Source organism: Fonsecaea pedrosoi, assembly GCF_000835455.1.
Source record: "Fonsecaea pedrosoi CBS 271.37 unplaced genomic scaffold supercont1.1, whole genome shotgun sequence".
Lineage (NCBI taxonomy): Eukaryota > Fungi > Ascomycota > Eurotiomycetes > Chaetothyriales > Herpotrichiellaceae > Fonsecaea > Fonsecaea pedrosoi.
The window spans coordinates 287,657-315,477 of NW_013550615.1; the positions used below are offsets into that span (position 1 = coordinate 287,657).

General features: G+C 52.2%; 12 protein-coding genes across 12 annotated transcripts; 9 read left to right on the top strand and 3 right to left on the bottom strand.

Annotated features, from left to right (window-relative positions):
* Positions 1-858: 858 nt before the first annotated feature.
* On the bottom strand, positions 859-3,015 carry Z517_00089 (uncharacterized protein; the record flags this gene model as incomplete). The annotated part of the gene is made up of 2 exons (XM_013433055.1): positions 859-2,575; positions 2,633-3,015. The coding sequence occupies 2 exons, from the start codon at positions 3,013-3,015 to the stop codon at positions 859-861; spliced, it is 2,100 nt and encodes a 699-aa protein (XP_013288509.1).
* An 835-nt stretch (positions 3,016-3,850) lies between these two features.
* Positions 3,851-4,672, top strand: Z517_00090 (uncharacterized protein; the record flags this gene model as incomplete). Its single annotated transcript, XM_013433056.1, has 3 exons — positions 3,851-3,922; positions 3,972-4,137; positions 4,212-4,672. The coding sequence occupies 3 exons, from the start codon at positions 3,851-3,853 to the stop codon at positions 4,670-4,672; spliced, it is 699 nt and encodes a 232-aa protein (XP_013288510.1).
* A 581-nt stretch (positions 4,673-5,253) lies between these two features.
* On the top strand, positions 5,254-6,627 carry Z517_00091 (uncharacterized protein; the record flags this gene model as incomplete). Its single annotated transcript, XM_013433057.1, has 1 exon — positions 5,254-6,627. One exon carries the CDS (start codon positions 5,254-5,256, stop codon positions 6,625-6,627), a length of 1,374 nt encoding a protein of 457 aa, XP_013288511.1.
* Positions 6,628-7,198: 571 nt separating this feature from the next.
* On the top strand, positions 7,199-9,307 carry Z517_00092 (L-ascorbate oxidase; the record flags this gene model as incomplete). The annotated part of the gene is made up of 2 exons (XM_013433058.1): positions 7,199-7,585; positions 7,649-9,307. 2 exons carry the CDS (start codon positions 7,199-7,201, stop codon positions 9,305-9,307), a joined length of 2,046 nt encoding a protein of 681 aa, XP_013288512.1.
* Positions 9,308-10,492: 1,185 nt separating this feature from the next.
* On the top strand, positions 10,493-12,305 carry Z517_00093 (uncharacterized protein; the record flags this gene model as incomplete). The annotated part of the gene is made up of 7 exons (XM_013433059.1): positions 10,493-11,082; positions 11,135-11,176; positions 11,235-11,265; positions 11,316-11,438; positions 11,491-11,893; positions 11,944-12,022; positions 12,080-12,305. The coding sequence occupies 7 exons, from the start codon at positions 10,493-10,495 to the stop codon at positions 12,303-12,305; spliced, it is 1,494 nt and encodes a 497-aa protein (XP_013288513.1).
* A 415-nt stretch (positions 12,306-12,720) lies between these two features.
* Z517_00094 (uncharacterized protein) lies at positions 12,721-13,822 on the top strand (the record flags this gene model as incomplete). The annotated part of the gene is made up of 2 exons (XM_013433060.1): positions 12,721-13,271; positions 13,339-13,822. The coding sequence occupies 2 exons, from the start codon at positions 12,721-12,723 to the stop codon at positions 13,820-13,822; spliced, it is 1,035 nt and encodes a 344-aa protein (XP_013288514.1).
* Positions 13,823-14,774: 952 nt separating this feature from the next.
* Positions 14,775-15,028, top strand: Z517_00095 (uncharacterized protein; the record flags this gene model as incomplete). The annotated part of the gene is made up of 2 exons (XM_013433061.1): positions 14,775-14,904; positions 14,970-15,028. The coding sequence occupies 2 exons, from the start codon at positions 14,775-14,777 to the stop codon at positions 15,026-15,028; spliced, it is 189 nt and encodes a 62-aa protein (XP_013288515.1).
* Positions 15,029-15,261: 233 nt separating this feature from the next.
* Positions 15,262-16,356, bottom strand: Z517_00096 (uncharacterized protein; the record flags this gene model as incomplete). Its single annotated transcript, XM_013433062.1, has 1 exon — positions 15,262-16,356. One exon carries the CDS (start codon positions 16,354-16,356, stop codon positions 15,262-15,264), a length of 1,095 nt encoding a protein of 364 aa, XP_013288516.1.
* Positions 16,357-16,637: 281 nt separating this feature from the next.
* On the bottom strand, positions 16,638-18,292 carry Z517_00097 (uncharacterized protein; the record flags this gene model as incomplete). Its single annotated transcript, XM_013433063.1, has 3 exons — positions 16,638-16,741; positions 16,805-16,942; positions 17,002-18,292. The coding sequence occupies 3 exons, from the start codon at positions 18,290-18,292 to the stop codon at positions 16,638-16,640; spliced, it is 1,533 nt and encodes a 510-aa protein (XP_013288517.1).
* Positions 18,293-19,472: 1,180 nt separating this feature from the next.
* On the top strand, positions 19,473-19,857 carry Z517_00098 (uncharacterized protein; the record flags this gene model as incomplete). Its single annotated transcript, XM_013433064.1, has 2 exons — positions 19,473-19,590; positions 19,652-19,857. 2 exons carry the CDS (start codon positions 19,473-19,475, stop codon positions 19,855-19,857), a joined length of 324 nt encoding a protein of 107 aa, XP_013288518.1.
* Positions 19,858-20,375: 518 nt separating this feature from the next.
* Positions 20,376-23,054, top strand: Z517_00099 (uncharacterized protein; the record flags this gene model as incomplete). Its single annotated transcript, XM_013433065.1, has 1 exon — positions 20,376-23,054. One exon carries the CDS (start codon positions 20,376-20,378, stop codon positions 23,052-23,054), a length of 2,679 nt encoding a protein of 892 aa, XP_013288519.1.
* A 692-nt stretch (positions 23,055-23,746) lies between these two features.
* Z517_00100 (uncharacterized protein) lies at positions 23,747-26,725 on the top strand (the record flags this gene model as incomplete). Its single annotated transcript, XM_013433066.1, has 2 exons — positions 23,747-25,286; positions 25,341-26,725. The coding sequence occupies 2 exons, from the start codon at positions 23,747-23,749 to the stop codon at positions 26,723-26,725; spliced, it is 2,925 nt and encodes a 974-aa protein (XP_013288520.1).
* Between the last annotated feature and the right edge of the window lie 1,096 nt (positions 26,726-27,821).

The following is a 27,821-nucleotide window of genomic DNA, read 5'->3' on the forward strand; positions in this document are numbered from 1 at the left end:
GGTATGCAACTGTGCGAGAAATGACAATGTGTAGTTTGCAACATGGTGGTCGTCCGTGTCGAGTGTCCAGGTTACACCGCAGGTTGCTTGACTTCTACATTGATTCAGTGCAGCCTTGGCACGAAAGGGGCAGATGAAAGCAGCGAGACACTTTTCAGCCACTGGTGCCCATCATTGAAAATGTGACAGGTGTCACTGCTTCAAGGATGGGACGACTACGAAACAAACGTCAAGGGATCACGCGTCGTGAGTATCAAAGAGCCTGAAACTAGAAGTGGCTCGAGAGTAATAATAACAGTTCTTACTTTCCATATAAGGCCCATGTGGACCTGAACCGCGCCGTGATGGTCAGAGAAGCCTTGGCACTGAAACTGACAGCCAATTGGAGTCCGGCGTCAGAAATGCCTACCATCACGGGAATGAGACCTGGTATTAATTTGCGATATATCGAGTATTGATCTCGTCCTATGGTCAATTGCGGGGAGAAGGTTATTCGTCTCGGCTGATGAGGGGTATATTCCAGCCAACGCAGACGCTCATCGACCACGACTGGCGCTATCAAAGCCCAAAATTAGCATTATCCTGTACTCTATATGCCCGTCTCTTTTCAACCAAATGTCTTGGATATATACAGAAGTGCTCGCAACCAGATTCTCCGGGGCAAAATGCTTTTCTGGAGAGCGGAAGCCATATGAACCCCACCACAACTTAGATCGTTGACACGTTCCATGTGGCATAATGGCTTTTTCACCCTCACTCCGTGTTAACGGTATATTCATCCCGCCCAGAACCTCTCAACAAGATGAAATTGTCGACACACCACACTCAAAGGGAATGCGTTAGACCTCATCAACATCGTCATTCATACTTGATCGGATGTAGGACCATCATAGGTAAACACATGCGCCCGCCCCCCGGGCCTCCTTCCGACTCCCAACCCAATTCGTTATGGGCATTTTCTCTACCAAGCCATCTTCTCCACAGATAGCCGGCAAATGCTGCATTGGAATAATACGTCGCACCCCGGAAGACGTGCTCACCAGGGCCGAAGACGCTGCCCCCTTCACCGTGGAAGTGTCCGTGTCCGTGGTCCATGCCTGCCTTTTCGTGTTCCGAGGTGACAGGGGCATTATTGAAGACTTCATCGGCATGCTTGCTGGGCCAGTTTCTGTCAAAGTACACCGGAAGAGGGGCGTAGATCGCCTTGAGACCATAGTGCAGGGCAATCGAGGCAGGATACATTTCTGGAAACATAGTATGCTTGTTGCGGTAGGTCTCCTCGTGCATGAGCAGAAGTAGGCGACGTGACATTCGAGACGCTGTGATAAGAGCGGCTCTGGTAGGCGGTCGCCCGTCTCGGGTCACGTTATAACCAGTTATATCGTCGCGGAAAGCCCAGCGGGTGTGCTCGGGGTTAAACAGGGGGTTCAGCGTGATTAGATCTGTAATTTCGCCTTTACCATCTGGGGCGGTCTGTTCCGGGATGTTAAGCAGTCGTTCCTGCGGAATCTGCGGACCAGAAATGGGTGTTTCATTGCGAGACTGGACCTCGTCAATGACAAATTGGGCGTAGTTTTCATAGGAATAGTCGTGTAATGACGGGATGTAAAAAGTTGATGACCTCTCCCAAGCATAGTCTCGCGGTTGATCTTCTGCCCAGGACTCGATCTGGCTCAACAGTTCGTAATAGTGGCCGGTAACCCTCATGTCCATTTCCCACTGCCAGAAATAATCATACTGGGGATTTTGAGCAGCAAAGTATTGGAGCGGAAAATGTAACGATCGATATGCTTCGTAGATTTCACCACCCGAGAAATTCACAATGCTGTCAGGAAATGGTGGAGGGTAGATCAACTTCATTTGCGCCACCGACCAGAGTGTGCCCATCCCACGGAATTCTTCTGGCAGGCTGTCTCTCAACACCTGATCGTGTAACTCTTTTGACGCCCAGATGGGAAGAGTGTCATTCTGCACGTGGATGAGGAAATGCACCGTGTACTGACCCCCGGACACGATCGCAAGTTCGCTGATTATCGCACGTAGCATGGCAATGTGATGTTCTGTGTAGTGAAAGCTGTCCCATGTGCGAAACACAAAGGCACTCCGAGATCGAAGCCGAGGGGAGTTCTTCGACACACAACTCTGCTGTGCGTCGTGCCATTTGACACGCTTCCAGTCAATGGCAATCACTTGCTCTAGTCCGTCGTTGTCGCCTTCTGCATGGTTGCCGAGTCCTCCTTGTTCTTCCGAAATTCCCAAGCCGTATGGCGCCAGTCGATTTACTCGATCATAGCAGATTTGATCGTTGATACCGAGCACATTTTGGGATCCCAAAAGTGGTGCGCTCATACCCTGCGGTAACCCTTGATATGCAGATATTGTGGGTGGCAGGACTCGCCTCTCTTCGTCTAGATAGCATTGTTCGATGTCTGGGGGAGGGGCCGGCGACAGCGGAATAAGCTCAGGGTCATCATGCTCGCCTGGCTCGAAAGGGTCGAAAGCATTGGACTGTTGTTCTGGGATATAGTCGGGGAATGGGACAATATTCTTTCGGCCCCGATAGTAGCCGTCGAGTCTGCGAACCAGGTTATTACTGTCATCTCAACTGGTATGTGGAATGGGCTGTTCTCACCTGGGGAATTGCTCCCACCAGAAGACTTCTCTCCCACCGCGGTCTACGGACTGGCCAATTGGGATAGGACCATCCTCTGGCACTCCATCATCGACATCGGGTTTCGAAAATTCAAGGTGATCACCAGTGGGCGTGGGGTTGAGGAACCACCAAAGCCCAATAATGGTCAAGATTGCGATTGCTGCGGCGTAGCATATTGTTTTGAAGGGCAGGAATCTCAAGCGCTTCCATTGCCGTCGTCGACCTCGTCGTGGTCTCGGTGACTGGGAGGGACTGAGCAGACTGCTTCCAGAGGAATCGGTGCTCCAGTCACGTTTGTGGGTTGATATGGCAATCGCATCGTTGAATTTGGTGGATAGCGATTTGGGTAGCAGGTCAAGCATGCCCATCAGACGCCCAACGTCCGTGAGACGTGGGCGGCAGTCTCGCCTATTGCTGACTCCGAGTCCTGGCGGCGGGGAGGCAAGCACTAGCAGCTATTGGCCAGCAGCTGGTGACGGGCTCCAGGCATTACTCGAGGGTCACACTCTCGGGGCGCACTCTGCACAACATCTCAGAGATATCGACGGTACCAAGCGATGTCAAAAACAGTTTGGGAGGAGGACAAGATGTAGAAAACACAATAGCCGTTCCGGCGCATCGTCTACGATCTACTACTCTACTTAGCGGACGGCAGCTGGAGAGGCGACCTCCAGAACAGGCTTTAAGTGACGAGAACAAGCGACTCCAAGACCTGCTAAAGGGGCCACATGCGGCAGATATTAAGGGGATCGTGGGGGACTTTTGAGGCTTACGGCGCCTAGATGCCGGGAAAACCACCTGGGCTGAGACCGAAAGAGCCTCCGGGGCGTTGGGACTGGGCATGCTGGAGGTTGTCCGGGCTTGGTACCGTCACTAGTGTCTTGGCAGCTCCGAGCCTGGAAGAACCCGTGCCACTGTTCCGAGTAGGCCTGAATGATAGGGCACATAGTTGTAAATTACCATGCCGATGATATCGCCCCTCAATTTCCCTTGTCTGGCCTGGGTGTTGGCCAGCTGGCTCTGGGAGATTAGTCACTCAACTGAGGGTTGTCAAAATCACGTCATAAGTTGTTACAATCCAATCCGAATAGGAGAGAATATTACCCAGACAGGCAGGATTTGACGCTTCATCTTGAGCGATCTCGACTTACCGTTTGAGAAACCTTTATTATCGCCCCTTACGCTACTGCCACCAAGATGCCGACTGCAATCGTGACAGGGGCAAACTCCGGCATCGCCCATGCATTTGCCAATGTACTCTGTGATGAGGTTAGCTCGGTCACCGTATCATAACCAATCGAGATAACGCTGCAGGTAGGGCTACACGGTCTACGCCGTCGATCGAGATAGCGGGAATGGTCTCCAGGCACTGAAAGCCAAGAAGGCTCACGTTGCCGAAGTGGATGTGACTTCTCCCGAGTCGATCCAAAAGTTCAAAGACACTCTCGGTGACACAGCAGTTGACCTGTTGCTCAATATTGCAGGTGCGGCGAACCCCTCTTCGTATCATGCTTATGTGGGAGGGATCAGAGCGCAAGTAACCGATGGGTTTGAACAGGTGTGGCCGCCTCCAGTGAAGATGACAGTCTCACCACGAGCAACCTGCAGGTCTTTCAACGAACGTTTGCAGTCAACACATTTGGGGTTTTCCTCCTGACGCAGGCCCTCTTGCCCAACATTCTAAAAGCCTCCAAGCCCAAGATCGGTATCGTCTCGAGTCGCGTTGGATCAGTCGGCGACAACAGCTCTGGCGGACACTACGCCTATCGCTCGTCCAAAGCTGCCGTCAACTCCATTGGCAAAAGCATGGCGATGGATTTGAAAGACAAGGGCGTCACGGTCATGTTGCTGCATCCTGGCTATGTTAGGACGAACCTGCTGCCGGGTGCAAAGATGCCCCCAGAGACAGTTGAGCCCAACGAGGCGGCAAGGAAACTGTGGGAGAATATCGTCAGTCAGAAGTCAATCGACGACACGGGCAAGTTCTGGCATCGCGAGGGATTCGAGTTGCCGTGGTGAGGAGGATGCGTGGGAGAGAGATATCAAGTAAAAAGTGTGATCATTATATATCACCTACAATGGAAGGGTTGGTTGATTGAATATTGACAAAGACGCATACCCCATCAGTAGCAGCACATTATCCCCTGGCCAGGTCTGCGGCCGAATATACCGTCGTGTAATCTTCCTATACGAGATACACCACCAACTCTCAATTGTCAGCGGTTGGAGATGCATTTCTGGCATGTTGCCTCGGTTAAGTCGGTGTCTGACCGGATAGCGCACTATCAATTCGCAATTCCCCAACATCTTCGCGATCGTCTTAGAAATCAACGGCAAGGCGTTTCATCGCCTCTATCACCGGTCCAAGTCTTCTCTCAATGTCTGGCGCAATTATAAAAGTTCAAGATTCCCGTAAAAGATTTATCGTCAGATTCCTGCTTCTTGAGACTGGAGCGTTGACCTTGCATGTTTGTTGCTTTTTCTTTACAATCTCCTTATCTGACACCCCCTAAAAGAGCCAGACCACGACTCATCGGCGGACAGCCCGTCTTACAATAAGAGACACCCGACATCACGATCCTGCTGATCCATCGCCAACCATGGGCTCGTCCGACTCTCCCATCCTCGTCAACAAAGGGGTACCAAATATCCCATACTTTACCCCAGCCCATGCCTCAAGTCCTGGGACGCCATTTACCCCATCTGCCGATACCCCAACGCTGTTCACGCCTCTCAAGATCCGCTCCAAGACCCTGCGCAACCGCATAATCGTGGCGCCCATGTGCCAATACTCGACTGCTTCTTCCGGTCCGGACATTGGGAAACTTACCGACTACCACATCGCAACACTAGGTCATTACGCTCTAAAGGGCGCGGCATTGGTGTTTATCGAGGCAACGGGCGTGCAGTACAATGGGCGTATCAGCCCATATTGTCCTGGCCTATGGAATGATACTCAGACCGAGGGTGTCAAGCGTGTTTCGGACTTTGTCAAGTCACAGGGTGCCCTTTCCGGGATTCAACTCGCTCATGCCGGACGCAAGGCGAGTACCCTGCCGCCATGGATTTCATCATCTCTCAAGAGACCGTCGGTGCGCGCGGACAAGAGTGCCGACGGATGGCCGGAAGATGTTGTTGGGCCGATGGGTGGGCCAGAGGAGAGCTGGGATGGCAAAGGGTTGGCGCAGGATGGCGGCTTCTGGCCTCCGAGGCAGCTGACCGTGGACGAGATTAAAGACGTGGTTAAAGCGTTTGCAGACAGTGCGCGAAGGGCGGTGCAGGCCGGCATCGACGTGATTGAAATCCACGCCGCCCATGGCTATCTCATCCACCAATTCCTCAGCCCTATCACGAACAGGCGCACAGATCAGTACGGCGGCAGCTTTGAAAATCGCACACGCCTCTTGGTCGAAGTCGTCAAGGCCGTGCGGGCACAGATCCCACAGGATATGCCTCTATTCCTGCGCGTCAGCTCGACCGAGTGGTTGGAGGAGACAGATCTGGGCAAGCAACTGGGAAGCTGGGACGTGGAAAGCACGATCAAGCTTGCGCGTCTGCTACCTGGACTGGGAGTGGATCTTCTTGATGTCAGCAGCGGCGGGAATCATCCTCAGCAGCGCATCAACATGTTTGCGTCCAAGGACTACCAGACCAAGATTGCCAACCAGATCCGGCAAACGTTGAAGGCGGACCATCTCAAGCTGTTGATTGGTGCAGTTGGCCTCATCACGGAAGCCGAACAGGCACGGGATATTGTTGAAGATAAAGCATCGGACAAGAGTATTGGGGAGGAAGCCAACGCCGCAAAAGAGATGACAGATGCCAAGGGTGGCAAGGAGCCCATGGCAGACGTGATCCTCGTGGCGAGGCAGTTTATGAGAGAACCGGAGTGGGTGTTGAAAGTGGGTTGGAAGTTGGGCGTCGATGTTGCCTGGCCCAGTCAATTCCTGAGGGTCAGGTTTCCGAAGCTGTAAATCGACATTGGCGAAACTAGATGGGGATGTCGTTATAGATACAAAATGCTAGAAATACAGTTAGAGTCGAGGTAGTCACTGCATTGTACGGCAATACAAGCAAGGCTCCCTCCCACACTCCGTACCCTCTGTTGGGTGATATTTCGTCTGACAGAAAACTATCCTGCATCAGACAAGGTCCCACGTGGTTCACATACTCAACTTAGAGTAGGAGATGGAGGGAAATCTCGCTGTCAGACATTGTGCTTTAAATCGCCTCCCCACTCTGCAAACTCCTTCAATATAATTCGCACAACCACATTGTTAGGTGCCACGAATATATCTCTGTACCACCGTTGCCGTGGCATCTTGGTCTCGGACCTCCGCAATGTCTTTGACAATATCACACAACTTATGCCGATTTCGCCGTCGGGTCCTTGCAGGTAGTGCTTCGTCCGTTCACGACACCGGCTAACGACAGATCATATCAGTTACAAGACCAGCCCAATTCAAATTCTCGACCATAGCTGACGTAGCTACGACGTGGATCCCGGATGGAGGAGTCAATTGCGATGTTCATATTGTATTGAGCATGGCTTCTCCCGACTTCAACACTCTCAAGGTGAGGTCTTCAAATGGTCTTACTCTCACTGTCGCGTGTTCAGTCCGGTACTCTCCTCTCCACAGTAGGGATCTCATCTCCGAAATGCTCTACCATTTTTCATACTGGCTACAAGCTTGCCTTTTCCTTTGGCCGCTTACTGTCCATTTAGCTGTTGCGGAGAAGCTTGAGGCGCAGAATGCCAGTATCACTCCAGATATCGTGCTGCGAGTTAGCCTCGCCACTATCCGGCTCAACTGCCAGCCTCGTCTCTCGACCGTTATCAACGGTACATATCCGGCACCCCCAATCTATCTCGAACCTGAGCGAACAACGTGGATTCGGGTGTACAACGACGCAGATGTGAATACAACAATGGTAAGCTACAAGTTGTTTACTGTGTTTCGCAAAGCTTCGCTTGCTAACTGATGAAACCCTCAGCACTGGCATGGCCTTGCACTATCTGCGGCGCCTTACGCTGACGGTGCTCCGCAAGCTTCACAGTGGCCGATCCCGCCTGGATGTTTTTATGACTACGAGCTCCATCCGAGTGCTAGCGAAGCTGGAACATCCTTCTACCACTCTCATGTAGGCTTCCAAGCCATCACGGCTACCGGAGCTTTGATAGTCAAAGATGCTGTGCCGCCGCCATACGCGTACGACGAGGAGATAATTATGAAGATTGGTGACTTTTACCCCGAAGAAGACCACACAATCGAATCACAGTTGACAGGAGTGCCTTGGATATGGACTGGGGATCCAACGTCGTTACTCATCAACGGACAGAGTGGGATAGCCCCTGGCTCTTCCGCCCCAGGACCCTCGGACCAGTCATGTCGGCCTTGGGTCATGAATGTCGAGGCAGGCAAGACATATCGAGTACGCGTCATTGGCAGCACTGCGTTGTCTTTGGTGCTGTTTGGTCTTGAACAGCACGACAATTTGACCATCATCGAAACAGACAACTCGTACGTCTACCCCGTACAGACTCCTTATGTACAAGTCGACACGGGCCAAAGATTCAGTTTCTTGTTGCAAACAAAATCGCCAAGCGAGTTGCAATGCTTGGGTGGTCAGACAAAATTCTGGATTCAATTCGAGACTCGAGAAGGCCTAGGTACGGTTTTTGCTTGGGCTATTCTCAACTACACCGACGTGGGGCTGTCGACATCGCGAGCATTGGAGTCTAGCCAGGCCCAGAACTGTCGGTATTTGACTTCAACTTCATCGTGTCCGGATCCCGTCCCTACGGCACCGATCCTGGAACTGCCAACCAATGTCACAGATTGGCTGGAGTATGCTTTTCAGAATCCCCCTTTGGCAGGCTACGAGGCTCCCCCTAATGCAACAGAAGTGACGCGGCGCATCATCGTCTCAACTTTACAGTTCCTCCAAAACTCTTCCGGCAACACAGTGATGATCTCGAACAATCGATACTGGAGCGACAGCGCTCCTCTGGGACCATCAACAGATACACCGTATCTCGTTGAGATTCTTCAGAATGCGAGCATAAATGGTGTCACTCCAGACTACGGCCGTGCAATTGCTAACGGAGGCTTTGATCTGCTGTCACAGACATATCCAGCCCACATTGGCGAGGTGCTTGAAATTGTGTGGCAGAATGCTGCTTCTTACCCGGTGGGGATCTACGGTCCGCATCCCATGCATGCTCACGGTGGGCCATACTGGGACATGGGCTCGGGTTCCGGGGAATACTCGCCTGAAGCGCATACGGCGCTGCTGGAATCGCATTCTATTGACAATGTCCCTTACCCTGGCTCGCGGCGTGACACGACCATGCTGTACAAGTACACGCTGCAGTCTCCTGAGCCCGGTAAGGTGAATGGCTGGCGAGTATGGCGCATACGTATCACCGAGAGGAACGTTGGTGTTTGGATGATGCACTGCCACATCCTGCAGCATATTGTGATGGGCCAGCAGACAGTATGGGTCTTTGGGACGCCAGAGGAGATCACCAAGCATTCGATGCCGATACAAGGTAATCTGGCTGGATACTTTCGATATGGCGGGGATGTGGTGGGCAAGGCTGGGGAGGAAGATGGGGCCAGCCACGCTGTGCAGTTCTTTCGGGATGGATGATGGAGGGTCAGTAGCTGGAGGATCAGGATCAGGTTCGGGCTCTTCCAATTGGACTTCTTTTCAGGGTGGCCTGAGGGTCTGTTGCCCATAGATGTCTACTGGTACTGCTACCGCCATCCCCACAAAATCAACTTGTCCTTGTTCGCCCTATGATATCCAAAGGAGTAGCTGCTTACCGTCCACCCACAACATCAGAGGCCTGTTTCTACTCTTTGCCAGATCTATCCTTTCCAAGTGGAGGACACGCAGCGGATATGTAAAAGTGGCATCACCTTGTTCTCTCGTCAACAACTGCCGAAGTCTAGGCATCCATGGCCAAGGGAACAACTGCAACAATTCTTGTCGAAGAGAAGCTGTGCTTGGTCCCTCGTATCCCTCTTCTACCCGGGCCAAGAAATCTTTTAGCTCGTTCCTCTACTGTCATGCCTTTTCCCTTTCCGGATCCATGCTCCGAGCTCAAAGCGGACAGCCTTGTCGTTGATGCTCTACCATGAGATGATCCGGCCCAGCTCAACCGGCTCCTATCTGACACTAAGAGAGAGAGAGAGGGGACAAGGTCATCAGGTCCCACGTGGAGCAGTTCAAATGGTCCTATTCCTACCCAACTTGTAAGTCACCTCCGCCACCAACTCTTCCACCCCTCTTCCCCTGGACTCGGCCAAGAAATGATCGCCTCTTCTGCTTTTCCATTCGCCTTAAAAACCCAGACCTCCCCAGACTCCCAAGACTCACTTGTCACTTGGCTTCCACCCGCCACTTTGGCAGAGCAACCTATCACTCAGCGAGGAATATTCCATTTGGGCCTTGGCCCATATGCTGAATCCTTGACACGGTGGTAGCGAGCACAGCGACGAACGTCATGACTCTCTCCCAACCCCGTTTCATCACACAGCCGGTGTGCTTTCCCTCTCCCCACCGGATGCGACACCATTTTCATCTATGCCGCACGCCCTGGGCTGCGACATGGGGAGGTCCTCTCTTTGATGGACGATCCGCAGTCTATATTGGTATGTGGGGCGGTGGTTGAAAGTCTGGGGGAGATCTCGAACGGGCTTCGTTTTGAAATACTCAACTCTCACAAATCACCCCGTCTTCAAGACTCGCGTGTGGTCTTTCATACGCGCGTTCATTGCTGTCTCGATAACATAAAGGCCGACATTCTCCAACCCACGCCTCGCATCCAATATGGCTGGAATTGCTACAGGGACGTTGAAGGCGGAAGCGTTTGACCATTTTGAGCTGGATCCTACAAAGAGCGAGTCGTCGATCGAGGACATCGACTGGACAGAACAGGAAGAGACAGCCATCAGGAGAAAGATTGACCGGCGGATTGTGCCCCTGGTCACCCTGCTGTACCTGTTCTGCTTCCTCGACCGTGCCAACATCGGAAATGCTCGCATCCAGGGAATGGCCAAGGACCTCGACCTGGTGGGCTACCGCTTCAACTGGGCCCTCAGCGTCTTCTACATCATCTACCTCCTGGTCGAAGTCCCCAGCAACATCCTCCTCAAACACATCGGCCCTCGATTCTACATTCCCGGTCTAGTCTTTGGGTTCGGCTTCGTGTCCCTCTGCACCGCCTTTGTCAAGAACTTCAACGAGCTGTGCGTCGCCCGTGCGTTTCTGGGCGTCTTCGAGGGCGGCACCATGCCTGGCATCTCGTTCTTCCTCAGCACCTTCTACAAGCGGCGCGAGCTGTACTTCCGCGTCGGCATCTTCATCTCGGCCGCTTCCCTCGCGGGGGCTTTTGGGGGCTTGTTCGCCACCGCACTGTCGTGAGTAAATTTCCCTGGTGAACAGTAATGGCTTTTGCTAATGAAAATCCAGTCGTATCCCTCGGTGGGGCACCGAGTCTACTCCTATTCATACGTGAGCGCTATTACCAGGAATGTGCACTCATTCAGTCGTCTGACATTTTGTATTCTAGCTGGAGAAATATCTTCTTCTTCGAGGGCTTGGTGGGTTTCAGCAATATTTCTGCTGCAAGCCTGGGCTGACGGGGCTTTAGATTACTGTTATAATCTCGGCGGCTGCGCCAGCATTGATGCCGTCTAACCCGCAGACTTGTCGTTTCCTCACCGAACGAGAACGGTATATTGCCCATGAACGGCTGATCCGAGAGCATCGCGCTGTGAGCTGTCTAGGTCGTCTTATTTTCAGAACCACAAGACTAATAAGGACAGGATCCGATGGAGAGGGTTCAATGGCATCACATTCGAGCCGCCATCTTCAACATCAACAACAATCTGTGCGCGGCCGGTTTCTTCTTGATCAACATCACCGTCCAAGGTCTCTCTATTTTCATGCCCACCATCCTCGCTGATCTCGGGTGGACCGCCACCAAGGCGCAACTGTACTCGGTTCCCCCGTACGTAGCTGCGTGTCTCGTGGCTATTTTGATCGCATACATCAGCGACAAGACTCGAAGGCGTGGCATCTACCTCGCAGTGGCCACGTTTCTCCCCATCGCCGGGTTTTCTATCCTTCGATGGAGCACAAATGCCTCGATCCGTTACATGGCCGTGTATTTCATCACCACGGGAGCATTCCCAGGTGGACCGGGATTTCTGTCGTGGGGAATAAACAGTATGCAGGGTCGCTTGGATGCTCGACGGATCACTGCTAACACTTGACAGATTCTGCCGGCCCAGCAGTGCGTGCTGTTGCAACAGCGTGGATCGTGTCGATTGGCACTCTGGGAGGTGTCCTTGCCACGTAAGGGACCGCGTGCTCCAGCATTTCTGACAAGTCAAACAAGCTGACCTCGTACAGATGGACCTACCTCGTCCGCGATGGACCCCGGTACCCCATCGGACACACCATCAACCTGTCAGCCCAGATCATTGTATTCTTTGTGGCCAGCTTTGGAATCGGGTACAACATGCGTGAGAATAGATTGCGGGAGCGAGGGAAGAGGACGCATCGACTTGAGGGGTTGAATGACGCCGAGAAGCGAGACCTCGGGCACAAGCACCCTGACTTTAGGTATATTCCGTGAGGTGAATTTGGAATAGGCGAGGGTTTGAACAGGCAGGACATGAGAGGGATATCAGTAAGTCAGGCGTGAGAGGTATCTACATATGTACAAGTGTGCATAGTACCACTACTCAGTTAGGTAGGGAGGTGAAGCCTTGCTGGAAACATCGAGAATTCGGCCGTGTAACAAAAGTGGCGCTGGACAAGAATATCCGCATCCCACGTGATGACGCAGGTCTTTTGCCTGGCCAATCAACGAGCCCGTATCACCCTGTGCGTCATTGAGGTGTGGCGGCGCCTCGGGATGGATTTGTCTGGCGAAGCTTCTTTTATGCCTGCGTCGTTCGATGTACATACACTTAAGGACAACGACTCTCTTTTCTTTCGATTCACAACTTCTCTCCCATCTCGCATTCTGTTACAAGAGCACATTCACCATGTCCTTCATTCTCCGGAGGCCCTTTGCGGTCTCCTCAAACACATTGCGACCACTCAGTAACCCCTCGACGCTCGTCCGGGCGTTCCATTCCTCTCCGAAATCATCAAACACCTTCTTCAACCCCCGGCCACTTGGCTCGGCCGCGAACGCACAGTCACTGCTAAAGTCTGCAGCTCTGCGCAATGGCTTCAAGCGCGGCTACCAGACGCCCTCGTACCAACCCGCCAACCCAGCCGCGAGCGGGAACCTCACGCAACGGCTTCTCTACGGCGCTGCGCTGATCGGTGGAACGATCGTGGCCACCAATTTCATCTTTAACCGCGAAACGCGCGAGGATGGCGGCATGCCGCCCTTTGAGCGGGAATACCTGAATCAGACGTTTATGCACACCGGCCTGGGCGTCGGGATTATAGGCATTGCGGCCAGGACACTGCACACGAGCGGATGGAGTTACAGACTGATGGCCACGAACCCGTGGTTGGTGGTCGGGCTGGGTTTGGCGGCCAGTATTGGCACCATGTACGGCACCATGTACACGCACCCTGACAAGTAAGTTCTCTTCTGTCTTTACCCTGCAAGGTCAGAGGGACATGTTGCGCTGACAAGATGGAAATAGCTACGTTCAAAAATATGCCCTTTGGACAGCTTTCAACGTTACCCAGGCCGCCATTCTCACTCCGCTAATGTTCCTCTCGCCTGCGATCCTGGCTCGCGCTGGACTCTACACTGTTGGCATGATGGGTTCGATCGCATTCGTCGGCGCCACGGCCAAGCAAGAGAAGTACCTTTACCTGGGAGGCCCGTTGCTTGCGGGTGTCGCCATCGTCGCCATCTCTGGGTTTGCGCCGCTTGTTCTCCCCGCCACGGCCGTCCGCACGCTCGCCTGGACCGAGAACATCTGGCTGTACGGCGGTCTCGCAGTCTTTGGTGGATTTACCCTCTACGACGTGCAAAAGATCTTGCACCATGCCAGGATGAGCGAGCGGGGATTGGTGAGGAAGGACGTGGTCAACGAGAGCATCTCGCTCGAGTTGGACTTTTTGAACATCTTTATCCGGATGGCGCAGATTTTGAGCATGAGGCAGAATAACAGGAGATGATTGGGTGGATGGTGCGAAGACGAAAATAGCATTGCATGAGGGCGGCGAGAGCTTCTTTTTTCTAGGACTTGCAGCAATTGCTTGAACCAAGGGATCACCAACAGAGATTCGGTGATTCACGGAATCAATGGTCTCCAAGGATTGATCATGGAGAGGAGGGGGACGTTGATTTGTGTCGGCGCACTTCGCATCACTTCTCAAGGACAAGGCTGAGAAACCTGGGAGGCCACAAGGCTCCAGCGAATGAAGATGAAATCTCTCTCCTCTCTCTGCCGAGTGTTTCTGATTCTGTCCGCAAATCATTTGCTTATCGTGTATGTAGATCGGCCCCTTCCAAGGCAAAGTAATATTTGTCCACCCAACAAATAAATGTCTGGCCAGTTCGGAGGTCTGCTCTTGCGCAATACCAGCTACATTGGGAGTGCCACGTCCGCCGCACTGGTCCAGTTGCGCAAAATCGTAATTCTGACACCCCTTTTGTCCTGGCGTGTATTCAACGGGGCGGCGGCAACTAGGAGGGAATCAAACTCAACTCAGGCCCCTCACTAACTCCCAAGTGCCAGGTATCCCGCCTCTTACTTGCCCTCATTCGTCGACAATGTCTAGTGCATATGCATCACGCGCTTTCTCGAAGCGTGTTTCGTCGTCGTGCTACACAGCCACTTCAAGAAGCCACTTCAAGAAGGATACATCAAACACCCACTGCGACTGCTCCACTGCGTCACCCTTCGAGTAACGCGGTCGACGGCGTGTTGGACCTCAACTCCAACAGAAATTTCGAGCTCTATAAGAAGGTACACCGTTTTGTCCATGGCTGATCCAACTCTTGACACCATTCCCAACTTCATTCCCTCACCAGCAAGCCTGCGACTTTTCTCCGACCCAGGTCAACCTGAGTTACCTGAAGACAATTTTGGTCTCAGCACTATTAGCCAGCCAGATAATACACACCATGTCCGTCCACGCCTCTCGCATTTCGCCCGAGGTCATCAGCGGCATTTCCTTTGGGGTGATCATGTTCTTCATCGCCATGTACGCTCTTTGGCAAACCCACCAAGCAAATCGTCATCGTCAACGCTCAGGTACTGTGGCCATCTCTGTTGTTTCCATTTTCAGGCCCAACCATGCTGGCTGACTCCATGTACAGACGCTGTCGTCCTCGTCCAAGGACGCAGACAGCAAGCCGACGTCTCGGACCAAGTCTGATGAAGCTTCTTTCTCCCTCACCACATCTTGTAAAGCTCGACACTTCCTTTGCGTGATTCACGGCGACTATCCATCACGCCAGAGCCCGGGCAAACTGGTAGCTTTGAGGGTTGAAAAATATTCTGGCAGTGTATCGGACGGACTTGGTTGGCGTGGAGGGTTGAATAGTATGCTAGTGGTGTATCGTATGGACTTAATTGACGTTGAGGGTTGGGAAATATACTGGCGGCGTCTCAGGCAGAGTTCCATCCTTTGAGAAAGGACAACATGTTTGCTCCGAGATGCTCGATGACATACCCCCCCTCAAGAAGAACAAGAGCTGGAACTGTCTTCAGCACCTGCCTCGTTGCCCTTGCAATAGTCTCATAATCATCTGTATGGATCTGAAAATGCCCTAAAGGGTCGGCGTGGAACGTGTCAAATCCCAGACTCACAATTAAGAACTCAGTCTTGAACTCCACCAGTTTCTTCAAACCGTAATCAAGTTTCGTCAGATACTCTTCAATTGAACTGCCGACTTTGAGCGGAAGGTTAACGGTCATATTCTGTCCCTCGCCTATCCCCGTCTCGTCTTCCTCGCCGGTGTAATACGGAAACTCATCTTTGCCGTGGATACTCACATACAGAACTTTGGCGTCGGCGTAAAAAATCTCCTGTGTGCCATTGCCATGGTGGAAGTCGATGTCCAGGATTCCAATTTGCGCATTAGGCTGATGCGAACGCCATGAGCTCACCGCTAAAGCAGCGTTGTTGATGTAACAGTAGCCACCTGCTCGTTGGCCATCACAGTGATGCCCTGGAGGCCGACATAGGGCGACGACAGTATCAATGTCGTTGGGAAGCCCATTGTCAAAGCTAGAAAGCATGTCTGTCCCCTCACATGCGAGGTTCGCCGATGCTACTATGGCTCGATAACTCTCTGACATGATGCCACTGCTCATATCAAAGGCATAATACCCTGCTCTTGCGAAGGGGTCCTTAGGTGCACGTAGCGGCTTCCTCGTGGAAGTGGGGAACACAAAACACTCCGGCAACACATGACCATCTTTCTCTATCAGACCCGCCGAGAGCCACTCCTCATATACATCTCGTAGATGCTGTAAATATTCGAGGCCGTGGGTTTCTGAGGTGAGTCTCAGAAGTCGGGGATTTGGGCCTTCCCTCACAGAGCTGATTTGCTTGGTGTAAGTCCCATATTCAGAGTGATGAAGAGCTTTCAGGATTGCTTCAAGACGTTCCGGTGATTCCAAGGCAGGGATGAGGTTGGAGCCTAACAACTCGACGGTTTTGTGGAGGAGCGTGTCAGGGTCCCACAGGATCACCAGCATCTTGAACGACGTCTGTTGTGGGGTTTCTGATGCAGAGCATGGCAAATATCGAGGTTTTTTCGCCGACAGCCTTGTCGAAATAGGGACTTGCCGCCGCCTCGAGCACGGGTACGTCAGGTTGTCAAGATCGGAATGATAAGCTGAGTCTGAGATTTTAGGGTCAAGGAGGATTGTGCGGGTGATAATGGGCCTTGCCGTCACTAACTCGCTTCGGTCAAACAACATCTGCCGAGGCTACCGAAGCACGTGACCCCTTATCACGAGGCATGTGCTCCATCCTTTCAAAAGTTCTGTGTATACATATTGCCGTATATCGGGCCCTGTGGGGGAAGAGATGAGCGACTCTGTTGTGGCTCTATTGAAGGCATTGGCTGCATATCATTGTCTAAACGAAGTTAGTACCCAACCCGTTTCAAGTGGTCCAAAGGTTGTCCCAATGCACACTTACTGCTATTGATGAACTGCATGAGCCGTGCATTCTTTTGTCGGAGGTTCCTGCAGGTATCCTTCATGCTCTGGAGAGATCTCTGCTGCGACTTTGCAAAGTTGTCGAGGATGACGGCCATGTTTGCCAGGAATGCCCTGCCTGACGTTTGGAGGTTAGAGCGAACCTAAAGGGAGAAACGCAATGGCTACGATACTTACTTGGTTGAACAAGATCCGCGGCTAAGTCGCCCGCAGCCATGCTATTGTCGTGTGAAGACCTGTTCATGAAGCCGAGGGCTGCAGCTTGAACAGCTCGAGTGTAATCCTCCACAAGTGGCAACACATCATTCTGGAGAGGGCCATCGTTGCCCGTGCCGGGCTCTAGAAATAAATCGTCTATGCCTAGCGAAGGGTGCAATGGAGCCGCATCGGCAGCAGCAAGCATTGGTGTCGAGTCCACATCCACCACAGCAAACTGGATCCCTGGATTATTATCGAAACCGGTCTGGTTTAATGTCTCCGAGCCCAGAGGGACTGGTAGAGTGTTATTGAACCTCGATTGCTCCGTCATCATGTCCTCGGGCAGTATTCCTGGAGCCATCGCCATGTCGGTACCAGCCATGACGTACTGACTGAAGTCTGCTGATAATGACGGCACCGAGGGTTCGGTGATAGGGAAACCAAATGACGGGTCGTTTGCACTTACTGAGAAGCGCTGACTGCCATTCGGGACGCCGCCTACTGGGGCAATTTGCGAGGAAGTCGGATCGTCCGGAAAGACTGTGTAATTGGTTTGTGCACCAACAGCGCCGAACCGATGAGTCCCATCTGCTTGTGTCTGACCCCATTGATTGTGGCCAACGGGAAGAGGAAGGCTATTGGGATTAGCAGACGTTCCGTACGCGCCAGGTTCATGCCCTTGAAAGATTTGCGGTTGGAAGGTTTGCAGTCCACTGCCGGCTTGTGCTGAAGCCATATGGAATCCGTCGTTGCTGGAACTCCGTTGCATTTCCAAATCGAGGTGGTTGAAGTCAAATGGGGACTCTATTGAGGCATTTGCAGAAGGATCCGAAATTTCTTGTTTGAATTGTGGACGCGGCATGTCGGTAAAGGAAGCAGATCTTGACCTCGACCTCGAGCGACTGAGTTCTCGACGGGCGAAACGACGGAGGTTGCGATCCTCATGTGGTTGGAGATTGCCGCGCTCGTCCACATGTGAGCGAGGTCTTCGACCAGGACGACTCACGTCGTAGACGGTTTTGCCGGTTTGCGCAATCTGATGAAGCCTTTCCTCTCGATTTGCGTACTTTGAAAATCCCCACTGCTTGATTTTGCGCTCCCATTGGCGGGGAGTGGCGCTGAAGTTGAAGTGTTCTTTCATGTACTCTGCGGCTTCCTTGCGTGTCATGCCATTATCAATGTAACAAATGCGGAAATTCTCCTTCTGCGACTCCCAATCTTTTTCATCATGATGGGTGTCAAGAGCCTGCAAATCGTCGTCAGAGGCCATGATTGTAACACCAAAGAGAAGACAACGGAGGAATGTCGATGTTGATAAGAGTGCTTCTCAGCCTGATGGTGTGGCGCTTGTCACCTGAGACTCTCAGTCACAGAGTCTGATAATCGCAACGAAGAGAACTTCAAGAGGTGGATGACCGTGTTACTGGAGCCGAGAAACAGGTCATTGATATCTTGCGCGACATAACGACAACCTTTGCGTCGATGTTCAACGGAAGAAAAGCGCCGACTAGCAGATGATGCTTGGTGGTAACCGGGGTCAAGGGCTTAGAGCTTTGTCTCGGATACACCGTTGAGCGCCAGCTCGCCGTGCCTGTTGTTGGTTTGGCCCCGACTTAGTGGCACTGCGGCTGAAAGGGTTGGTGTCTGGTTCGAAGTCGCCGGCACGATCCAGGGCTTTGGATTGCGCCTGACCAACCAATTCGTGGGGTCAGTGGGCACCCAACGGACACCTAAAGACTAATGACGGGCGATGCTGACCTCGCCGATAGGAATTAGGATAGTGGGTGGTTGCGGCGGTGATCATTATTGTGATGGGGGTTGCGGGTTCAGCCTGCGGCGGGGTGGATAGCGCATGGTTGGACGGTGGGTGTGGCTGACGTGGCTGGTGAGAATCGCGCCTTTCTGCGTATTACGACCTTCTGGTTCTCCGTGGAACAAAGTACGGTCAAGTATTGAGCAGCTCATAACATTCAGCCATTGTACAAAATCCACGCCCACACGCCCATTTCCTCATCCTCTCCGTCCCTCCCATCCAACCTCTGTTCAATGAGAAACCAGCAAGGCGGTTTTTGCCCGATGGAATTGTCGACTCACACTGTAGCCTCTGCAACCATGTCATACCATCGTCCAGTCGATGATATTCTCCGGATGGGTTTGCCAATTTCCCATCTATCGTCTGAAATTCGACCTTGTCTGAGCAGCCCAAATCCTCACCATCCCTGCGTGATGACCTGCACCAGTCTTTGGACAAACCAAATGAGATACAGTGCGTGATTTATGGTGTGTGATTTGGCCACAATGTTGCGATGATGCCTGCAACCTTCTCTCTTACCAATGTTTATATAATTTCTCGCCACCCCCCACACCATACTCAGTGTCTCCAGAGACACGAACCAAGCAATGTCTTGGGCAAGGCCTTGGTTCCGCTGACAAGATTATCCTTGACATCCATGGCGACATTTAAAACCATAGGCTGGCTATTCACTGCCACTTGGATGTATGCTGTGTCCTTTATCTGGCATGTTAGCAATACTGTCTTCAAACGGACGCTGAATTCAATCCCTGGTTGTGAGTACAAGTAATGCTCTTGGAGAGAGGGGGAAGGGGATGTGTGGGCTGACCGGTCTAGATACCGAGCAACATGGGGCTGAGCACCCACCGCCTACCCTTGAGCGCGAATGCTCTCCATCTACGTCGTCGAGCTTGAACATCCATCTGTCCGAAGAAAGGCTACCAGACACCCCGCCTCCTGCACCACCGTCGCAACCCATTGGCCCCGACGAGCAAGATTTTCAGGAGATCGGAAGTTGGGAGCACTTTTGCAACGGAAGTTAGGGTAGAGTCTGGGGAAAGAACCTTGCAGGACTGGTAGTTGGGAGAAGCTTTTGGGTGGTCACTAGGGTCGACGGGAGCCACCTGTCTGGGGAACGATGCTTACTAGAGGTATTTAGGGGAATGTTGTGTACTAGCAGATGGAATTTTCCGAACGGACAAAAAGCCCAAACATCCAGGGGCTGTTAATGTATGTACTTGGTCCTGTACCTTTGAGTGGCACACTGGCACACTGGTACCACTGGGTACTTGACCCTAAGAAATCGCTCACGTGGCATCGTGAAGTGGTCGCGTCATGATGGTGCCGAGAAGGGGTCCATTTGCGCCACTCGGTCCGCATCACTTTGTTTTGGCAAAGACAGAACAATTCCGACTACTATCAACCTCAATAACACATGCCAGTGCCCTTACAATCGGCACCTCTGCCTTCAATATCTGGAATTTCTATTTTGCGATGATATCCTGGAACCGCATTGGCAGTCACAAGTTTGCGCCGATGGGCCGTCGAACGCCTCTTCACCATGTCCGGCGCAGTCGTAATTCTTTCGTCCTCCCCTCCACAAACATTCGCCCGCTCTCCCCCCCCCGATGACACTCTATCTCCATTGCGGTCACCACGTGCCCTTTACACACTCAATCCGGCCGATGCAGAACAGTTTAAGGACTCCAGACGGACTAGAGACGGGTTCTCGAGCGGTTACAGCAGTGCACGTACCTTGCTCACAAAGGTTACCGCTGAGAACATCCCTGTCCGGTCTCAGCCAAAAGATGGACCCAAGACCAAAATCTTACAGCATTCTGAAGATCGTACCGGAAAACCACTCCAAGCAGCAAAGCCTGCCGAAAAGAAGAAACAAACTCTAGCAGAGGAGCGATCCAAACACTTCAAGTCCATACAGTCGCTTCCTCCAATGCCGCTTCCAAGCCACTGGGATTCGCAGGCGACCAGAGCGCATGATATACAACCCTCAGGGACAGAAATGAAGTGTATCGGAAACGAGGGCAACTCAAATGAACGCGAAAGCCTCATCGACTTATATTCCAGCCCCCTGTCATTAGAGAAGGCCATTCCGAGGCGCATGGATTGGACACCTGTCAAGCCGACTGCGCATGCCATGGAGACACCACATTCTGAAGATCGAGTCGTGGGATTTACCAATGATCTCATGGACTTTTATGCCTTTGCCCCCTGTGCTACAACGGCTGTTGAGACAACTACAACAACTGACGCAAATGAAACGCGGCTGATTAGGAGAAGAATCGACCTTGTCATGACCACAGAGGCAAAACCTTCACCATCTTCGTGCAACCCGCAACCTTATAAAAACCTGGTGAGATGTGACAAAGCCGGAAGGGCAAAGCCCGCACCCAAAAAGCCTCTCACAATCACGGGACTGGCCACTTCGAACTACAACGACGGCCGACGGAACGACAACAAGTTACCGCCTATGCTGGAATATCTTACAGCAACACAAGTTGGTGCAAACACCGAAGGAGACTCCACCATTGAGACCAGTTCGAAAACCGCGAAATCAAAAACTACAAACAAGAAAGCACGCCCAACCAAGAAAACAGCGGCCAAAACGCGATTGAAATCTCCTACGTCCGCAATAAAGACCACTCTGGAGCAACCGTTTCTTTTTGGCCCAGCGAGTCAATTGGCTCGGGACGAATCGCCTACACTGACGCGGGATACGGTGGAAGCACTGAGGCGCTCGGAATGCTTCTCTTCTGACCCCATATCACCATCGTTGACACAACCCGCTTCGATTGAGTCAGCTTCACCTATCTTCTGTCGCGGTACGAGCCGATTTGTGAAAAGAAGGAACTTGTGGGCTGCGGCTGGTCGAGACGAGGATAATGCTTTGCTGCAGGTCGACTGTGTCGACCTTACTGATTCACCTGCTGTTCGCCTAGCTCTTGCCGGGAAAGACGTCCTTGTTCAGCCTGTCGACCGGAACCACCCAGAGGCAAACACTTTCGAGAATGATGTGCCAATACTTACCCAAGCGTCATTTCCCAAAGTTGGAGAAGCCGGGTCTCTGGTCGACATCGACGATCTTGTCACGCCCAGCCGTCCAACACCTATCCATATGCCTGCACAAACAGGAGTCAGGCTATATCATACGTCCCGTACACTCAAGCAGCCGCAGAAGGGAGCCGATATTCATCACAAGGACGACAAGTTGCATACTAAAATAAAGGATGTTGCAGCGAAACTAAAGCCATCTATGCCATCCTACGTGGGATTCTCCGATCACGAACTTAAGAAACAGATATCTGCGTACGGCTTTAAAGCTGTTAAGAAGCGAGAGGCGATGATCGAGCTTCTCGAACGATGTTGGGAAAGCAAACATGGTCAGCAACAGGAACATGATGGTGACGATGCCTCTACTGATGTGACGAAGCACGCGGATTTACTCAGTAAGATTCACGACGTCTCTACTAGACCGGCTCCAAAAGTCAAGAAGCCTCGCGCGAAACGAAAATCCGAATCCGACGACACAAACATGACCAAGGAGCCGAAGAAGAGGAAGAAGGTAGCAACCGAACAAAATGGTCCTGCCCAAAAGGGAGGGAAAGGCTCTCGGAAACGCATGTCAAAGACGCCGACGGATGAGAAAGTTGTTGACGTTGATGATTTGGATGATGCTCATCAGCAAAACATCGGAGGCCACAATCAGGGAATCTCCCGGGCACAGGAACAGACAGCGACCCCGAGACTTGAGACTGGAGATGCAGCTCAGAGACTCATCACACCACCACTAACGGTACCGCAACCAAGTTGCACTTCTTCGCAAGGTCGCGAACCTTTCCGTGCTCAGAGCGCAGATCCAGACTCCAAACTGGACAGATCTCCAGTTGGAGGTCTTAGCCTTACGCCTCAGCACACTCCTACACCAGACATTCTGTCACAGATACATGCTGCTATCTATCACCGTCCAGAGACTCGGTCACTTAACGGGAATCCTCGAAACCATCAAATATCGCCAACCTGGCACGAAAAGATTCTCATGTACGATCCGATTGTGCTGGAGGAGCTTACGGTCTGGTTGAATACAGAAGGCTTTAAGGCAATAGGAGAAGATCGCGAAGTAAGCCCGATGGAAGTCAGGAAGTGGTGTGAACAGAACGGCGTGTGCTGCTATGGAGTAGCAGGAGGATGGAGAGGTCGGGGTCGCCGACAGGATGCTGACTGAAGCACTTTTCACTGAATAGAGGTAGCAATTCTCATGGTGCTGAAAAAAAGGTTGGCAGAGAGTACTTAACAGGATGTTATGAACAGCGAAGGGGTTCTTTGGTGAAATTACGATTATCCGTTGCACTCGGCATCTAAGGAAATAAATGCAGGCTTTGGATAGGATGCGCGTTTTAGCGGTAACGGTGAGAAGATTAAGTGATTAGGATAGTGTACCCAGTATGTATTACTCGGTACCATATACGAGTCTTTGGAGTTCGGACAATGCGAGTAGATCAGCTACAGTGGAGATCATCCCCGCAACTTTCTCTGCTCATGTTCGCTAGGCCAGCGGGTGGCGTGCGATGTTCAATGCGCAGACGATCATCACAAACCTGCGCTCTGGTGGTAGGTAATGAATTTGATATGCGAGCGGTTCAATGCAACTTCTTACCACGCACCAGCAGCTTCCCCTGCTTCTCTGATCAACCCCTCGCTCGCTGTTCTGCTTTGTCAAGGGCTATTTTCCAGTACTTGACGGGACTCTGGAGAAGCAAATTACAGGCTTTCTTCCCGGTGGTCAGAATATGTGTTTGGGCTAAATTACATGGTTGTGTCTTTTGCTGAAGTGACAGGAACCCCGTCGATTGACACAGTTCATTTTGAAGATGCCATCGATTAGGGCCACGAGCGCGACTCTCTTCTCTTGAAAGGATGAGCCTGAGTAGTGTCCATCCTAGCCAGTCCGCATCCCCAAATACCTCTACGAGTTTTCTCCCACCGCCTCGCCAAATTCGCTTCGTCTCGACTGATGGCCAACCGCACACAAAGAGGAGGCGTATCAATGCTGCTTGTCTGACGTGTCGCAAGAGGAAGACGCGATGCTCAGGCGAGCGGCCTGAGTGTAAAACCTGCACGGATAACAAACATGTGTGCTCTGGCTATGCCGACCGTCCCAGCCGCAGGGACGGCGAGAGACTTGATGAGGATGTTGAAGAAGAGGCCGACTCTGGCTCCTCCACGCCCCAAAGGCAAAGCCGAGATGTGGAAGTCACGACGAAGCTGCGGGCGAGCTCAGAGAAAGAAGCGGACAACAAGCAGAGAGAAGATGCTGGAGAAATGATAAGTCCTTCAAGCAATCACACTGGCAGCAGCGTGGCCTCTGCGAGAAATCGGGTCCCCTATTTTCGATATTTTGGGCCGACTGCGATCGTGCCTGGGTTCAAGCAGATGGTGGTGCAGGTTAAAGACCATAGACCAGGCTTGCCTTCGGCCTCTGGAGAATCTCCAGCGGCGGGACAACAGCTAGATGGGAACTTTGCTGTTGGCCATGATCGCGTGCGCATTGGGATACCCTTTTATGATGCTACTGATCCGGAGCAAAATGCTCCTCTGATCACTCATCTTTGCGAAACATTCTTCACCCATCTCGGGTGCAACTACCCTTTTCTCCAACGTGACAGATTTCTTCGAGATTTGGAGGAGAAGAAAGTGGATGCGATCCTGGTCGACGCTGTTTGCGCCGTTGCTGCGCGATTCTCAGGACACCCGCTTCTTTGCAAATCCAACGACCCCTCCATCCCACTGGACGCCGAAGGAAATGTTAGGAGAGCCTTTCGAGGACAACCCTTTGCTCAAAGAGCCATGTCAGCAGTGATAGACACATTTTCTTGTCCAACTATGGCTGTTGCTCAAGCCTGTCTCCTCCTTGCCTATGAGGAGTTTGGCGTAGACCACGACAGTGGTTTATGGATGTACCTCGGAACGGCTATTCGCATGGCACAGGACCTCGGAATTCAGAAGCTCGAAGGTCTACAGCTCGAAGGGCGGATTGGGCCAACTCCAAAGACTGCTAAGCACAGTCAACAAGGTAAGGCGGAGGAGCAGAGGAGAGCTGAACAGCAACAGAAGCTGTCCAGCAATCTCTGCGAACAGGAGAGTAGCCAACTGGACGACCGAAGGGCCAGCGAACAGGAACGAATCGATACCTTCTGGGCCATCTTCTTTCTGGACCGAGCTGTCTCATCAGGTGTTGGCCGTCCGGTCACTCTGCGGGACAAGGACATCGAAATCTCTTTCCCATATCGAGCCGATGACAAGATGATCAATGGATTCCCCGATCCGTTCCCTGCCATGATCAAGATTGTTCACATGTATGGACGAGTTGCGGACGTTCTCAACAACATAAAGGAAGTCAGCCAGGTAACACCAGACGTGTTGAACCGGTTAGCAATCATGGAGAGAGATTTGACAGGTTCGCTTTCGTTCTCTTCTTGACCCTCTGCTAGGCTGAGCTGACCAAGACAAGGCATATATCAACGGTTGTCGCCTAGACTACATTTCAATGCCACCAATTTCCAGCATTATGTCAAAGCGGACCATGGCACCAACTTCATTCTACTACATTTCTGGTTTCATACCTTGATCGTGCTGCTTCACCAACCGACTCTGCTGCACTCGTTCGAAGGACGCATCCAACAGTTGTTCCCCGACAGCAGAGAATTATCCATGTCATCGGCAAAAACCATCGCGGATATCCTAGCGTTTGCAGAGCTGATTGATGTAAAGAGCTTCATTGGTAACCCTTTTACAAGTCAACCGATGTATGTTGCGGCGTGCGCTTTTTTGGCTGAAGCTGCTGCTCATGCCTCTCAGCCGCCGTCTCGAGCGACGTCTCCGCCATCAAATGGACATACGCCTCGGTTGAAACAAGACGTGATTGCTCATAGGACGCATAACACAGTCTCTGCGCGCCATACACTTCTCGCTACCGCTGCAAATCAAAACTATCAGCGGTGTTACAAGGCGCTGAAAACTTTGGATTCTTACTGGGCTGGTTGTCGCTATATCTTGACCGCACTCGACCAAAAGTCGAAAGGCTTGATGGATCCACTGCTGTTTACTGCGGATGATGTTGACGGAGAAATGCCGTCAACAGAGCCTTCGTTTACTACTCCCGGCTGGCGACGAAGCACCTCGCTCGCCGCTTCACTAGGAGCATACGGCAGACTGAGGTCACTCAAGGCACTCTCGGGTGGTGGGCCAATTTCTCCTTCGATGGATCTCAGTAACGCAATCGGGTGGTCGTTGACGGGAACGGCCAACTCCCTAGCCCCGAACCTTAGCTTCCTGTATCCGACCGGAGGCGAAACTGCAAAGGCACCACAGGGGGGCTCTTCGGGGAAGGAACAGGACGAGACGACCCAGGGTTCCATGGCTACGAGAAAAGTCGAAGCGCAGTGGCAGAATAGGAGTGTCTCCAATTTTCGGGACACGGCCATCAATGATCGGTTTGGACAAGCCTCTCCCGCCGAAACCTCGACCCCTACCAATAAAGTGTCATCTGTGCCTTACGATCCAGTATCAACGGCTGATGCAGATTTGTTGCTTGGACTTCACTCGCCATATACCACCAGTTCGGCTCCCAGACCCGTCCAACTCAGCCAACCTTCGAACGCCTATGGGTATTCACAACAAGCGCAACGCTATGCCGGTTCTTTGAGTCGTCAGCAACCAATTACTGACGCGCAAAGCCAAGCCTACAGCGACATGTTGATCGAATCACAAGATATCGACATGAGCTCTGGGCAGCAATTCAACTTTGATTTTCCAGGGGGCGACATGATACCCTGGTTGGAATATCTGCCACAGGATGTTTTGAGTTACTTTACAGAGCCTCAAGCAGGGACATGATCTGTGACTCTCGTGGTTAGGGACGCTGGATTGACGTTAGTCCGAGATGGCATGTCGTTGTATCTGCTCTGTATCAGCGTAAATGCCCTCAAAGGGAACAGGCCAACCGAAATAGGAATCCACGAGCAATATGCCCCAAGCTCTGTCAAAACCTGACGGGAAACCAGTCATCAGCATCACACGCCGTCATACAAAGGCAGAAGGGCAACTTCCTAATGATGGATACGCTTGGCCTAACAGAGCAAACTGCTCTCGCTGCTTTTTTAGTCAAGAGATTCTCTACGCTATAAGCGGCTAGTTCTTTTTCCGTCTTGGGAGACTCGGCGTCCACAACCGGCCAACAAATGACGCTGTTTTTATTCCAACGTCTCTCCTACCCACGAGTACAAGTTCGGGGTGATTCTCCACTCCATGCCTTGTTACCTATTTGCAGGTACTTACCACGATGAGAGGACACGTCTAGTTCTTCAAGAGCCCACGAAGACGCAGCGATCACGACCATTCCTTCCCAACCAGGAGGAGATGGGGGAATGACGGAGCCCTTTCAAGTTCGTCACTCACCTAAGTTTCCCTAAGGCAGGCAGTCAGGCAGGTATGGGGGTCTGCAAAGCTACCTGGCATGCACAGACCTTTTGGTTCGCGGGATAGGCAGACAGAGGGACCTGACAGAATTCTTGACACACATGACCTCTCGAATCACAGATCACAGAGACAGACATGACACCCACTGCGGGTTTGACTTCCCAAAGGACGAGGTACGAGCTGGTGGGAGTGGGTGAGTGGGTGGGTGGCGCATTTCAAGCGAGCAAAAAAAGACTTTCAAGGAACTAAGCCTGCAGTTTAGTCTTCAAGGGAGGGTCAAACTTGTTCCAGTCCCACGCTTTCTCCCCTGTCGCCTTGCCTGTCTGTCGGCCTGTCTGTCCGCTTGTCTCTCTCTGCGTGTCTGTGGCAGGGCCCGCGCGGCCCGAACTCTCATCTCACCCCACGCGCGGCACACGGAGGTACAGAGCTCAGCTGCATCGAGTTCGTCTTGGTTCTTTTCTTGCTCCTACCCTACAATTTGAGCAGGAGGCCGTCTTAAATGGGAACAAAACAG